The sequence below is a fragment of the Sciurus vulgaris genome (genome assembly GCF_902686455.1).
Source record: "Sciurus vulgaris genome assembly, chromosome: 7".
NCBI lineage: Eukaryota > Metazoa > Chordata > Mammalia > Rodentia > Sciuridae > Sciurus > Sciurus vulgaris.
In genome coordinates this window covers 39,592,474-39,608,147 of record NC_136467.1, presented here as the reverse complement: position 1 = coordinate 39,608,147, position 15,674 = coordinate 39,592,474, and the positions used below count along the sequence as shown (strand labels likewise).

At 37.8% G+C, this 15,674-nt stretch overlaps 1 protein-coding gene across 6 annotated transcripts in view; it reads left to right on the top strand.

The window, feature by feature from the left end:
- The first annotated feature begins 30 nt into the window (after window positions 1-30).
- The window catches only part of TRMT11 (tRNA methyltransferase 11 homolog), a 56,054-nt gene continuing 40,410 nt past the window's right edge, over window positions 31-15,674 (top strand). For 2 of the 6 annotated variants that reach the window (XR_013765266.1, XM_079148264.1), the window contains exons 1-2: window positions 6,635-6,810; window positions 14,580-14,645. Coding sequence is in view for 2 of the 6 variants with exons in the window: in XM_079148264.1 (XP_079004390.1) it covers window positions 6,739-6,810; window positions 14,580-14,645 (138 nt within the window). In the remaining 4 variants the exon portion in view is untranslated. Of the gene's footprint in view, window positions 4,520-6,634; window positions 6,811-7,047; window positions 9,729-14,579; window positions 14,646-15,674 lie in introns of those variants that run through there. The other 4 variants (XM_079148266.1, XM_079148263.1, XM_079148267.1 and 1 more) reach the window with 4 other exon arrangements.

The window sequence follows — 15,674 nt, the reverse complement described above, 5'->3', positions numbered from 1 at the left end:
TCTATGAGAAATTTTATTTGAGTAACAATGCTAATATTATTTCATATCATTTCACAAAGTTGTTTCCTTAGGAATTGTCTTTTGGTGCTAATCTTGGTCACATTAGTGAATGTGAATGAAGAAAAGTCATTGAAAAATAATCCCTACCTGTGCCAGTGGCTATTGACGCCACGTACATGAAAAGAAATGAACATAAAGATTAATGTATTATTGGATTACTAGTTTTCACTCCTCATTTTGGCATATTAAACATAGTTTTAAGTAATGAAATACCTATTACAATGCTTAGTTACAACATCTGGAGTCAATATTGTTTAGTTTGTTCATTAATTTATTCAGAAAATATTTATTGGGCATTTAACCTGTATCAGACACTGCTAGGATCAGGGAATAAAGAAATGAGAGAGGACAGCCTGCCTTCAATTGCTTTTACAGGGGCCTGACAAAAATCAGTGAGTAGAATTTAGTGTGTTAAGTGTTGTGAGGTTCAGAGAAGGGGCTGTGGAGGGACAACCACTTCTGAGAATAGGTAGTAGTGAAAATAAGTATTCAAGACTCAATGTTTGGGAGGTAGTGGCATTTTAGGTGGAGAAAACCACATATTGTTTTCATGAGGTTTACTTTCACTGTTAGTTTATAATTGGCATGAATGTTCTAATTTCATCTTATTCACTGAAGGTGGAGAAGAGGGATTTGAAGCAGGGTTTATGGGTTCTCAAAATTGAGGGTATAGGTTTGTCAGCACTGTTTTGCAAAACAGCTAACTGGGCATTTACTTTAACAGTTACAAGCTTCTGTAAATCATTCTAAATATGATCAACTTCAGGGAACGATTTCAACATGTGCAGGCTTTGAATGTTTTACTGTATGAACTGGCAATGATATACTTGACATCCTTATGAGAATAATATGATAGATATTTAAGGAATTCTAAAATGCCTTATGGATCTCCAAAAATGTGACTAACCAAGTGATCCCACTTATATAGCTTTACAACCTCTTTCTTAGAAACCTCTTGGAAACACATTTTTTTAATGGAGATTCTCTTTACTTGCAAAGATTAATAATCAAATGACTACAAATAAAATTAGCCTTTTTTTTGGTAGTGTAAGCATTTAACTCCTTATCTGTCCGTAAACATTAATTCCAAGCAAAGACAAGTCATAACCTGTCTTAAAAATGTTTAGTATAGAGAGCATGTATATGCATGTAGTGATACTATTCATGGTTATAGAATTATAAAATTGTTATAATGAACTACTTTAAACTGTGTTAACATAAAAGAAAATGAAATAAAAAATTAAAAAAATCTGTGTCAAATTTTGCCTCTGTGGACTCTTAATAGTACTAAAAACAGGTTCAAATGAAGGTTGTTTGATACCAGGCATGGTGGTGCAGCTCAGGAAACTGAGACAGGAGGATTGCAAGTTCAAAGCCAGCTCAGCAAAAGTGAGGCACTAAGCAACTCAGTAAGACCCTGTCTCTAAATAAATACAAAATAGGCCTGGGGATGTGACTCAGTGGCTGAGTACCCTGAGTTCAATCCCCAGTAAACCCCACCCCCACGCACACACAAAGAAAGGTGTTTGATAAATTGGTTGATTACAGCATACAAAAGGTTCACCTCTTCCTTCATAGAAAGAATTAAAGGTCAGAGCACGATCTTTATTATTACAACACTCAAATAGTTCTAGATTTTGATGTCAAAATGTCCTCTACAAAACACAAGTTTCATTAAATTTTCAGTATGTACTAGGTACAAGTACTCCCAAGTCATTAAAATGAAGCTGGACCTGTTTATTCTACTAATAAAATGCAAAAACCATATATCTATAATTCAACTTAAATTAATGAAAATGTCTAATCTTCTAATTAAGGAGATTTATTTAATTGTTGTACGATTGGTTATTTAAAATCTCATAGGGAGAGATGGAACACAACCAGCAATCATGCATTAATTAAACTGACCCCTAAACCAAATACTATTCAAGTAAGTATGGTATTGAAATATGCACCTCAGGCTTCAAATTTCTGCTCCTCAACCCATTCATCTGTTCTCCTATCTTTATCAATGGCAACTCTAGTCTTTCAGTTGCTGAAGCCAAAAATCTTGGAGTCATTTTTTTATTTGTCGCTTACATTCATATCTAAATTATTAGCAAATCTATTGGCAGTATCTTCAAAATACATTTATAATTTGACCACTTACCACTTGTACTGTTGGATCTTGGCCAAGTTATCATCCTTTCTTGAGGTTACAGCAGAAACTTATGATCTCCCTGCTTTTATTCTTTACTCCAGTAAACAGAACACATATGCCATAAAGTTTTCTCAGGCTCCTAACACTTGAGATACATACCAAAAGTTTTAGTACCAGGGTGTAACCCTGAAGGGTAAAGCAAAAATAATTTCATTCCTCTTAATGCTCAGTGTCTCTGCCTTTTCAAATATTCATTCTTTCTTGTCTTGACTATTGCTAGAATCTCATGACTGGGCTTCATGCCTCCAGTTGCTGTCTTTCTAACATAGAGTTCTTTCTGAATTACTGCCTAAATTATTAAATTGGGGCTGGTGATACAGCTCAGTGGTACCGTGCATGCCTAATATGCATGAGGCCCTAGGTTCAGTCCCAAGCACCAAGTAAAATTCTTTTTAAATCACTAAATTCATGCAGTTTTGGTTATGAAAACATCATTTACCCTCAAGATAATGTTTCAGTCTTTTTCATCTTTATTTCCTACACTTTTACCCCAGTGTACCAGCCATTTTTAGTTTTAACAGTTGTTATAACAACCAACAGTTTGTAACATTTTTAGTTTTAACAGTATAACTACACTGTGCACATCTTAGAAAATATGTTCATTCTTAACTCCAGGCTCACGTATTACCTCCTCTGTGAAGTCTTCTCTGTTGCCTCCCATTCCCAACTGTAGCAATATTCTTTCTTCTGTTTCAGTCTTAGCATGGATGTTTTATGCGATCTAGTCAAGATAGAATGGGCTAACTCTTGATACTGGATTTTGAGCCTGGGAGTTGTGGGCATATATGTATGTGTGTGTGTGTGTGTGTGTGTGTGTGTGTGTGTATTTTACCTTTGTATCTCTATTGCCTTATTATAGTGAATGATTAATATGACTGGTCAGTAAATGTATTTTCATCTCTGAATGCCTTGAAATATTACCATGACAAACCAAAGTCTGAAGACACTAATTTTAGGCAATTTTCAATCCAAAAGATTATAACCTAGAGGTCAGCTGATCTTCCTGCATTGGTGTCTTTAATGGCAATAACCATGACCAATATAACACAAGTGTGAAGCTTTTTTGAGTTTCCAAAGAATTAATTTGTATCAGACATTTTAAGTGTTTAATATTCCAAACTTACAGGGCTATGGGAAAGTATCATATAGCTCTTGTCATTTTGCTGACTTTTCTTTGTTGTTTTGTTTTTAATCTTTTCATTAGATTTATGCTTTTTCTGAAGGCTTAGTTCTAGATAGCATTCTTGGCCCACAGGAAATCATTTATTAAGTAGGCTTATTCTAGATATTTTCACAGCTAAGGAAATTCAACACTAATTCTCAATCCATTTGGCAAGAGAGGAATACTTCCTTCTTGATACATCTCCCTCTGAGAAAAATATTTATGACATTTTTGCAAATTTATCATGAATTCTCTCCCCAAAGGTGGGCCAAGAAACAACAAAATATTTATCTGTGGTGCCTGGGCCTCTAGGGACTCAAAGCATCCTTAGCATGCTTCGGCTCTTCTTGGTGGACTTTTTAAAAAACGAACTGCTAGGCCCCGCCTCAAGAATTTATGATTCAGCAGGTTTGGGAGTGGGGCAGTAATTCTAAACGACTTCCAGGTGATATTGATGCTGCCTGTCCTAGAACCACACTTTAAGAACTACTGCTATAAGTGATTCTTCGATTTGATTGCACATTAAAAACTCAGGAACTTTAAAACTATTTTCAGACTACACTGCAGTCAAATTAAATTTGAATCTTGGGTTAGATTCCAGGCCTCAGTATTTTAAAAAAACTCTAGGTAATCACAATATGCAGCCAATTTTGAGAACTTGGGCCCTACAGAATTGAGTAAAACTCTGCTTTAGATTCTGCTATTATATATAGTAGACCGTTTAAGAAAACCCCTAAAAGGAATCAGGGATGATCTATATATTACTATAGGGTAAAAGAGAAGGCTTCACTGAAGTCACTGAAATGAACTGATTCATTTAATCATAATTTTTAAGTGAAGTGAGAGCCTTTAGAATGAAGACCCAAAGATCCTTAGTGAACTGTTCTTTTACTTGCTTAGGTTCTATGAAGAGAGGACAACCGTGGAGAAATATGATTAGACAAGAAGAGTATGATTTAATTGTCATAAACTGAGAGGGAAAACACAGGAAGACCTGTCTATTTAACTGTTTTGGCCACTCTGCAGTACTTCGTCCTCCCTGATCCAGGTGCACAAAACCCCTTCTGAAATGGGAGTCTTATGGTCCGTCAGACCAGGTAGGTCAAAGAATTTCTTTATGGCCAGCTCAAAGACAGAAAGGTGGGGGAAGATCAGTATTTTTTGGCTTTATGGGCTTTGGAGTAAAAAAGTTCTAGTGTCTATTACTCCCCATGGGGAAGAGGAATTCTAGTTTCTATGGCTTGCCTTGTAGGGAAAAAGTGGAGCAGAAGACAGAGCAAGAGAAATTTTGCCTTCATTTTGGGGTATTGTTTTCTGAGCCCCAACATTATATAATTTTTCTACTCCTGGGAAGCAATTAGGATCAAAAGGCGGACAGTACTGAGAATTGTGCTTAAATAAATGTGCTTAAAAAAGCATCTAGAAGATGAGCTGCATACCAACCATCAAGAATGTAATGCTTGTGAATTACTTTCCAGAAACTTTTTTAGTTCAGACATCAAACTTGCTTCTTGTATTTTAGGAAGGACAAGGGAAGGAAGGAGAATGGGAATGCTAAAGACTGTGATGGGCTGACAGATCTGGCTCCATGAGAATGTTATAGGCCAGACTCTAAGGGAAATGACTAAACAGACTCCATTTTGCTCTGAGACTCCATGTTATGTAGGAAATAAGTTTCTCCCATGGGAACACCCCGCCTCTGTGCCCATCATCAGTTACTTGGTGTGACATGTTTAATAATATACAATGGCAACCCCTATGTAGTAACCAATGTACCATGTAAACGGTAATTGTGTGGATGTTAGCAACCATTCTTTAGTTTGTACCTAGGTAAGGGTCAGTTTGACCCACTTCCCCCTCTGTTGAAGATCTCATGATGTTAGTTTGTAATTTTAAATCATAGCAACAGACACTTATGATTTATGTGATTTTTGGTATAAAAACCCCTACAACCCTGTGGTCGGGGCTGTTCTCCCAATAGCCATTTTTTGGGGCACTGTGTGAGACAGTCAGCTGGCCAGCTTAAAAAAGACTCTCAAATTCGGACTTCTCAGTGGTGATCGGTCTGTTCTTAAGTTGCACCCCATAACAAAGACCTGGCTCAAATGAGACAAATGGACTGTGTGATCTTACACTATTACTGGTTACAAATTCTGCCCAAGGAAATAATAAATGCGGTCCAATCCCCGACCATGAAAAGACCACCTAAGCTGCAAAACTGAAGCTTGGAGCAGTGTGATTAAAAATCACTGTCTTGCTTTGCCCTGTTTGGAGGGGAGTCAAAGAGTGAAAACTTTTTGGTTTGCTTATAAAGGAGTCAAACTAAAGTGTGGTCCTCAGAGGAAATTCTTGCAGGCCCTGGATTGGGCTCCTTTGGGGAAAACTTGTTAAGTCACTTATTGAGATGTGGGGAGAGTAGTCTTCCAGCTTAGTTCAATTAAGCAGCTATCATGTTTACGAATGTATAGCCCTTGATTACCATGTTTGAATTGTGATAGCATGAGTTTATGATTAATAGGAGAGAAGGCTGAATCTCCAGTTTCCCTTCACACATTTTTTTCTATGCACAGAATCTACTTCACAGCAAATGAGAGGACGTAGTTTGCAAACTAAGGCTTCATGTTTTTTCCTGGGAGTCTTTAGGCCATAGAGCTGGATCTACTTCTGTCCACCCCTGGAGATTTTGCTTGTTGGAAATTTGACCTCCAGGAGCTGAATCATTCTTAAATCAAAAACTCCAGTTGCTTGTCTGAATTGGTGCCTCAGAATTTCAACTTGCATTCTTGTTTCTAGAGAATCAACGTTATTTCTTTCATTTCATGAACCGTATTCATTAACGAATGATAACCAGAGACCCCTCTGGCACCTCAAGAAATTTGATATTCCCATAATTCATATACAAATCGTTATAAAACACCTTTATTATCCAAACTGTTCGGGAAGTCCCCCCCCCCCACCTTTTTTTAAAAACTAATCGCAAAAATCTTAGTCCACATTAAGAGAACTTTTCTCGTTCTCACTGGATCTCTGATACCCAATCCTTTTCCAAGTCTTAGATGCTCAGCCTGACAGATACATGGGTGGTTTTGACTTGACATATGACCGAGGCCTCGCCTTATCAGAACCTGCTCCGGAAAACGCTGCTCCTCGCACTAACTTCTTGTACTACCTAACTATAAGCTGCGGACGCCGAGCGGGAAGACGGCCAGCACAGCGCGCGCCCGGCTGAACTTCCGTTTCCGGTTCTCCAGGCTCCGCCTCAGGGAGAAGGGGGCGGGCCCATGCGGGCCGCGCAGGCGCACGGAGGGCAGCCGCAATGGCGCGGCGGTGTACCCTGAACAGGTATCTGCTGCTCATGGCTCAGGAACACCTGGAATTCCGCCTCCCGGTGAGCCCGCAGCGCCTTTCACAGTTCCCGAAGGGAGAGGACTGTGCGGTGGGGTCTGTTGTGGGTGGAGGCTCCCCGCACTTCCAGCGCACGCATCGGTTCAGAGGACTGCTGGTCCCGGCGGAATCACGCGTCCCCAGTCTTTTGGTCCCTGGGCTGGGAGCTGAGCTTGGTGAAGGGTGAAAGAGAGAAGTTCTGTTAGTCGTTGGAGGAGGGTGTGTGAGAGAGGAGTCCTCTCCGTGTGCTGAGCACGTGCGCCAGGTACCAGAATTAGGCGGGCGAATGTGATGGGGCCTCTCCCTCCAGGAGCTATTTGTGTAACGGAGGAGAGAGACGTTCAACAGGAGTTCAGTGTATGGTTTAAGTATCAGAATATGAGGTTCAAGTGCGGTGGAGGGGTTGGTAGTGGCTGTTAGATGATGGAAAAGTTGGGGAGTTTTTAATTTTGTTTTAATCTATTCAAGAAACCTTTTCGGAATTCCTGCCGTCTGATATGCTGGACACTGAAGATATCATTGTCACAGGAAAGCAGGGAACTGAAACTCCAAACCTCGGTTCCTGTGTTCTGACAAAAGAAAATTTAATGTCATACACCAAAAGCCATGCAAGAGAACTTTATTATAAGTGAAAGTGCGGTGAAAGTAAAGTAAAAGCAAAGGGAGGCTCAAGCAGAGAACTCTCTTAAGAGAGAGAGTGGGCCGTCTGTCAGCAGAGAATGACAAAGGAGACAATGCTGTCCCCAAATTTATACTGTTTTGTGGTTGACTTGAAAACCGGGGTCCTCCTTCAGCCACCGTTGCCAATCAGGTGTTCAATTCCTCCTTCAAGTTGGGTGACGGAGTTTTTGAGCTTAGGTTCTCCACGAAACTGTCATGGTGGCCATTCTATTTAGTGGGGGCTTCATCTATAAGTCAGTCCCATGTTAATGTGGGCACTGGGGTCAATAGTTGGTCAGAAATTACCTTAGTGCTCCAGCACTACTAAAGGAATCTTCCCAGAGAGTTAAAGATACTTATAGGCAAAATTCTTAATTTCACTTCAACCTTAGTGCATTTCACTACTCATTGCTGGCTACTACCTAAAATCCTAATAGCCTCTGCCCTCAAGCATCTTGCTTTTTAGACTTAGGGCTGAGCAGACACATAAGCATAGAATTAGGTCAGCAGATGCTCGGGGAAATATGAGAGCAGATAGAAGGGGAATTTCATTCACCTGAGGGATGGGGGAATGTTGGTTTTTAAGAGGACATCCATGGGAATGACACTTGGACTACAGGGCTATGAGTGGTTACCTGGGCCAGGGAGATAAGTATATTAGTATTGCAAATTGTTAAATACTACTAGATCGCCAGATATATGACACAGAGTATTAATAAGTGACCAGGAGAGGTAGATAGGGAACAGAAAATACAAAGCCTTGAATACCCTGGAGGTTCGAAGAGAAATTAATTGAAGAATTTTAAGTAGAGAAGTGGCAGAATCAAGTTTTTAAAAAATAACTATGACAGCAATATGGAGGATGGATTTGAGAGAAATGAGACTGGAATTAGAGATTAGTTAAGAGTTAGTTGAAAGATTAAGTTGTGAATTGAATAAGGCCTGATTTAGTACAAGTGATAAGAAGATGGGATAGACTGGTAAAAACATTTAGGTGATAAGATCATCAAAGCTTGATTGTTGGGGGGAAAAGAGACAAGTTGAGGATGACTCCTGGGGTGGATGTAGGAATGTCTCCATTTAAAGTAAGTACACAGGCAGATGTCAAGATGTAAGTTTCAGTTATACTGAATTTGCTTTGCTTGCATAACATCAGGTGGAGTTGATTAGTAGGTAGTGGATGTGAGTATGCATAGAGCATAATAGAGCTGTCCAGAGAAGAATATTTGAGAGTCTTCTGCATATGAAAACTAGAAGAGAGGATAAAGTTACTCCAAGTGTAGGGCCAAAAGAGTGGTGAGCCAAGCACAGATGCTTGGAAGCATTGCTATTGAGAGTTACTGCAAATGTCAGATAAGAAAGATGTGAGGCCGGGCTGGGGTTGTGGCTCAGTGAGGCACTATAAGAATAAATAAATAAAGGTATTGTGTCCATCTACAACTAAAATAAAGTAAAATAAGGTGTGAGACCACAGATATCTGGAGGGTAAAAGTTTAGAAAGCAGGGACAAATTAATAGTGTCGAATGTGTTTTTTGATAGGAAAAGAATGAAAAATGTTCAGTTACACTCTCAAAAGGTAATTAGAGGTGAATATTCTAAAGCTGTTTAGATTTTTAGTGTGATAAGCCAATAGCTTGATGTAGTAATCACTGGAAAATGAGGAAAGGAAAGTAGGCTAGACTGCTCTTAAGTAGAGCATAAGAAGGGAAAGTTAAGAGAGTGGTTAGCTTTGGTTAAGGGAAGACTCCACTTAAGGAGAGATTGAGTTTGAGCATGTTTATAAGCTGGAGAGAATGGGAGAATTGATATAAGGATACAGTGGGAGATGGTCACCTTTCAGTAGAAAGGGAGATTGAGCAAAGGCGAGTTGGGGTGCAAGTTGCCTGGATGCCTGCTTTCTAGGTAATGGATAAATGAGGGTTATCCATTTCTGAGATAGGGCATTGGGAGTTGAATGGAAAAAATGAAGAATAGTGAAATCGTAAATAGTCATTGAGGGAGTTAACAAGGACAAAAGTTTAGTAGAGAAGGTCACAGGTGTTAGAGCAAGGCTGAAAATCAGCAAGCCACGGAAGGTGGAGATGGTGTATTTTCATTTTCTGTCTTCCCTGGTTCTGGGGATTGAACCCAGAGGTGTTCTATCTGAGCTAAATCTCCAATCCTTTTGTTGTTGTTGTTTTTGAGACAGTATCCCTAAGTTGCTGAGGCTGGCCTGGAACTTGATACTTCTGCTTCAGCTTCCCAAGTAGCTAGGATAACAGGTGTGTGCCATCATGCCTGGTAAGATTGTGTGTTTTCAGTTGTGCTAAGATCCTTTGCTTTTCTTAATTAGTGCTCAACTCATTGGCCTTGGGAATTATGTAGCCCTGATTAAGTATTAGTCTTCAAGTATCCTGAAGGAAGAAAAATTTGATTTAGGTCTTAATTTATAAAGGAGATACTATGTCAGTAGAGAGGATTGGAAAGCCTGTGTCCCTGAGAAGCAAGCACATTCAAAGGTACAGAAGTGTGATTGGTTATGATTTTGGGAGAGACGATGGAGGTAAGGGCATTGAGGCTAGAGTAGTGGATAGGATCCAGATTTTGTTTTAAAACTATTCCAGGGTGTTTGGATTTTTATTTTAGATTGGGGGTGGTGGGGTTTTGTTTTTTTTTTTTTTTTTTTTTTTTTTTTTTTTTTTTTTTGAGAGGAAATGACAAAATCATTTTTGTTTTAGAGAGAATTCTGTAGTACCAGACTTAGAGGATACTAGAGAGGAACTAGAAACAAGGAGGGTAAGGACCTAAAGTAAGGCAGTGTGGTGAGAATGGAGGGTTAGGCTGTGGTGTCAAGAATAGCATGCCTAATACTTGCTCATTTATCTTTCCTTTATCTTCTTGTTAGTTACTGTCTTACCCTGGTGCCAGTTTAACCTTTCATAAGCTCAGTTCTGTTTTATGCCCTCATTTTCTTAAGGCTAAAATTCCATGGTCTGGCACTGCTTCTCTTTCTCCTTTGCTCTTTCACATTCTCCCTAGTCCTCAGTGCCTCTAAAACAGACTCCCTGTCATTCCCTGAAGGTTATCCTCCATTTTCCTGCTTTGGTCTCTGCTTTCTGTGTTCCTTTTAGTCTGGTTTGGGTCTTTCCTGTCCTGTTATTTAATCTCTGGATTTTATATAGTCAGTATTCATTTAGATTTACCTGCTTATTTACTTATTTTAGGTTTATATATTTTACTTGATTCTTTTGAACATCTATAATTTCCATTTGATAGATTTTCATTCTGTGCCAGAGGATGACTCTTCTTTATCCCCTTCAATATAGAATACCTGATAGTTAAAAGTATGTGACTGATAAAAGGGGCACTGTGGGTCTGTTTCTTTTGTTTGTAAAGTTTCTGTTTCTTCTTTATGTGCTAGATTATTTTTAAAATATGTGCCAGATGTTATATTTGAAAATTTACTCAAAGAAATACTTTGAGAGCTAGGATAATACATTCTCTTAAAGAAGGATGGAACACATAGAAGCATTAGAAATCTAGAATCACTTTAACTTATTTTCAGATATTGTTTTTGTGAGCTTTGTGTCACTGTGACCAAAATACCTGACAGGAATAACTTAGAGGAGGAAGTTTATTTTGGCTCATGGTTTCAGAGGTCTCAGTCCACAAATGGCCTGTTTCAAAGCTCTAGGCCCCAGGTGAGGCAGAACACAATGGCAGAAGGGCGTGGGACAGGAAAACAGCTCAGGGCATGACACTTAGTAAGCAGAGAGAGTTCTGCTCACCAGGGACAAAATATAAATCCCAATGTCACAGTCCCCAGTGACCTACTTCCTTTACCATACCCTATCTGCCTACAGTTACTGCCTAGTTAATCCATGTCAGTGGATTAATCCACTAATTAGGTTACAGCTTTCATAATCTAATCATTTCAACTCTGAACATTCTCACATTGTCTCATATGAGCTTTTAGGTGGGAGGATGATCATATCTAAACCATATTAGATACTAAGCTCTGTTTCTATTCTGATTCACTCATACTCCTAGGATATAGAATCCTAATAAAAACTGGTTTGCCACATTTCCTTTCTTCCCCATGGGCAATCCTGTATGCCTTTTGTCCTTCTAGTTCCATTGGACTGTCAGAAGTCATGACAGCCACTTTTGAAATTGGTAAATGTTTTAGTGGACAGTGATTCTTCCTTGGAATTTCTGTCCTCTCTTCTGTCTTGGTTTGGTGATTCCTGTTCTCTCTCTGGGCCTCAAGTAGATGTCCAGCTTTTTCAGTTCTTCATATCAAGAGACTTAATCTGAATTATCTAGTTTGCTTTCCCAGAAGAGGTTGTACTCTACCATTGATTTAGACTCTCCTTGTTTTTCAAGGCGTAAGTCAGTTTCCATAATTTTCCCTTCTAAAACCAGTCTTTTCCCTTCTTGTACATTTTTGCTTTTACTTCTTTAAGAACACTTCACACTTCAGTTATGGGGTTAAATGTTTCATTAATTCCATCAAACCCTAAGCTCCCTTAGGATAAATATGTATTTATCTTTACATAGTGGCTTGCACATATAAGTTGCTACATAAATGTTGAAGTGAATGAAATAGGATAACTTCCAGGTAAGTTAGTAAAGGAACATTCTACATTTGTGGACCCTCTACTGTGTTAGAGTTACTAGGCAAAAAGCTATGAGGAGTAGCTGACTTTATGAATTACAAGGAGAAATTAGGAATCTAAGTGTAGTCCAGTTTTATCTCTCATAGAGTTAGGGCCAATTTTAATTTTTTGCTGCCATATACTAAAAGTAAAGTTCAGATGACCTGTATTTTACTGATGGTTCTGAAGCAACCTAAATGGATGAAAAATTAAGCAACCTAAGTAAATGATCTGGTTTACTCAGTACTTCAGATTTCAGTGGAAAGCAAACACAGACCACCAGGCTGTCAATATCTGGCATTCCTTTATCACATCATTAAGGAAAAAAACCAACATTTGAGATGAGACCTTATCCTTATCTATATTCTTATTCAATGGAAAATAATACAGAAAAGATACAGTGAGAGTTGTATTTGGAAGTGAGACAAAAATGTAAATAAAAGAACTGAGTTCCAGAAAATCAAGAATTCTGGAAAGATATGGACCTGAGAATAAAAAAACACCAAAACACAGATGACTGTCTACAGTTCGATAGAAGATTATAAGATTGTAAATATCATTTTAGGATCATATTTGCAATGGCAGAAGAAGGAAATATAACACTGATATGTCATGTTGCAACATCAGGAGCAGGTAAACAAAAATTCCTTAGATGGCCCTTCAAAACATAAAATCGTACCTGAAGCTAATCATGTGAATCACTGTCTTTATCATGCCAAATTTATAAACATGTGCTTATAAATTTGAAATTTGGCATATCACATTTACACTCAATTTTAAGTGGTTAGTTAAGTTTTGGGTAGTAGAGCTAATGCTATGCTATAAAACTTCTGATAATCTTCAGTTTCTCTTTTCTAACTTTTTTTTTTTTTGTACTGGGGATTGAATTCAGAGTCACTTTACCACTGAGACACATCCGCATCCCATTTTTTATTTTGAGAGTTTATCACTAAGTTGCTGAGGACCTCAATAAGTTGCTGAGACTAGCCTTGAATTTGTGATCCTCCTGTTTCAGCCTCCCAAGTTCCTGGGATTACAAGTGTGTGCCACTGCACCCATTTTTTTTCCCCCCCAACTCTCCTATATTTTAGCCTATTGCTGATTTTTACCAGTGATTCTAGGAGCCAGCAAATTTTGACTTGGTTATAGTTGGATGTTTTAATTGTAAAGCTGATTCCCAATATGCTTTAATACAGAATGAACAACAATCATGTAAGACCAAGTAGCCTAATCTATAAGTTCATTTTTTTCTTCTAAGTGTTTTAATTCTGTTAGATTTGATTGACTTCCTGAGCTGCTGGATTTCAAGAATGAGTTGAGGTCATCATCATCTACATTTCCTTAATAGTCCCTGAGGTTCTGTGTTTCTGTCTGTACAGATAATCTGACTTCATGAGATAGCACTGATTCCTATTTCACACCCAAGGGAACTGAGTGTAAAAGAAGTTAAATTTCATGTATAAAACCACTTGGCTAGTTTGTGGAAGATCTGAAAATCAAATTGTGGTCTCTCTTACTCCTGAGTCTCTTAATGTCTCCTATTCCAATTTGTTGCTCATGTTGCTAAATAACCTTTGGGTTACCTTTACTAATTTACTGGTAGTCTGTTTTAGTCTGTGGTCTATCCATATTTTTGTACCAAATTCTAATATAAGAAATTATTTGGTGCATAGACAAAGGAAAAATAGAAATGGCTTTAGTTGCTTAAAATTTGGATTTTGGAATGAGGAACTTGGTGATGTGGGTATGCATTCCCTGATGATGTCTGATGATCACGTTGGACTTGGTGTTAAAGGTTCTTTCTTCTGGTTGGGAGGAAAGGGGATTGTCAGCAACCAGTAGTGGGGACATTCTCCTTCTTGAGGTTACCTGCTCCATAGGACCTACACAGAATTCTACCTGCTTTAGGTAGGTAGAATTTGCAGGTAGGAGACAATTTGTTAGTGGTACAGATTATAAAATTTGTATAGTCATCTTGTGTTCATGAATACAAATTGAGTGCTTCAAAGTATACACACACTATTTGAAGTGATTTCAACTTTGTGTGCATGATTCCTTTAGCATGCCTGTTATGTTAGTTCTCTTCTAGTTCTATAACTTTATTCAGGTAGAGGAGGTTAACTTAATGTACTTGTGCTTATCCTCAAATCATGTTTTTAATTATTCATTTTATTTTAAAATTTATAGTGTCTGCAATCAGTTTTTCTTTCCCTTTTCAAAATCAGGACATTAGCTGATCAAATCTTGACAATTCTGTTGTCTAAAATTTCTCTAAAATTACTTAACCATGGTTGTGACTATAAAATTTCAGAACCCTGAGTTGGAATTGTCTGATGTTGAAACTTAAATGCCTTGGGTAGATATCAGCCCACTCTTTTTTTTTTTTTCTTTTTTAATCATGTTAGGCTTGTTTCTCTTAGTAGTCTTTGAGTTCCCTGTTTAAAATGTATTCTCTCTATGATATTTTCAATGCAGGAAATAAAATCTTTGCTTTCACTTTTTGGAGGTCAGTTCATCAGCAGTCAGGAAACTTATGGAAAGGTAAGGTGAATTTTCATTAGACCATATGTAATGTATATATAAATAGAATCTTGGGTTTTAAGAGAAGTGCAAAGCTTAAATTTACATTTGTGTGGTTATTTGTATCTGTTCCTAGAGAAAATGGAATAAAAAGGATATTTAGGGGAAGATTATGGCTTTGGAAAATAAGTTTTTTACTTTGTATTTGTAGTTTATCAGTGTTTTAGAGAGGTTTGGAAAAATAGAAAAGGAAAAAAAAAATCATTCACAGTTCTTCCTTCTTGACAGGGCTTATTGGGGATGTGACCTTTGAGTTTTTCACATACTGTATCCCTCCTCATTTGTAATACTACTTACCATGAACTTCTGTAATCTTTTTTTATTTGATAATATTAATATAGATACATTTTGTTCTTAGCTTTACCACCAATGTAATTGCACAATATTTTCCATTGACTATACCATAATTTATCTAATCATTTTATTTAATTTAGGTTGCTTTTAAAATTTTCACAATAAAGTTAATACTAAAATGATCTGTTTTTCTATTTGAATTATTTTGAATTTTTCTGTAGAATAGTGGAAATAAGGGAGGAAGATAGACTGCTAATGTCAGGGAGAATTTCTTGCAAAAGATAAGAGAACTTAAATTGAAAGTTCCCTGGTTTTGGAGTTTTATTCCAATTTACTTTGACTTATTGAGGCAAAATGAAAGGAGAGTGATGAATGAATGAGGTCCTGGCACTGCTGTGTTTGGCAGTGTTCTGGCAAGGCGCTGTCTGAGAAGCGCTTACCATTTCCTGTAATCTTGGGTACTAAGACAGGGGATTGAGAAACTCCTCCTGATTACCTGGACCTTTTTTTTTTTTTTTTTTTTTGTCCCTTCTAGACAAAGTGAAAAGCAGTGCAAGTTAATGGTAAATTAATAATGTACTCCATGACTTTCTATCTAGTTGTTTCACAGGGCCCCCACCTACTTCTCAGATAGCCATAGCTACCTAGAAAAAGAGATCATTTAGTATTAAAAAATCCATTACTTACAAGTTAAAA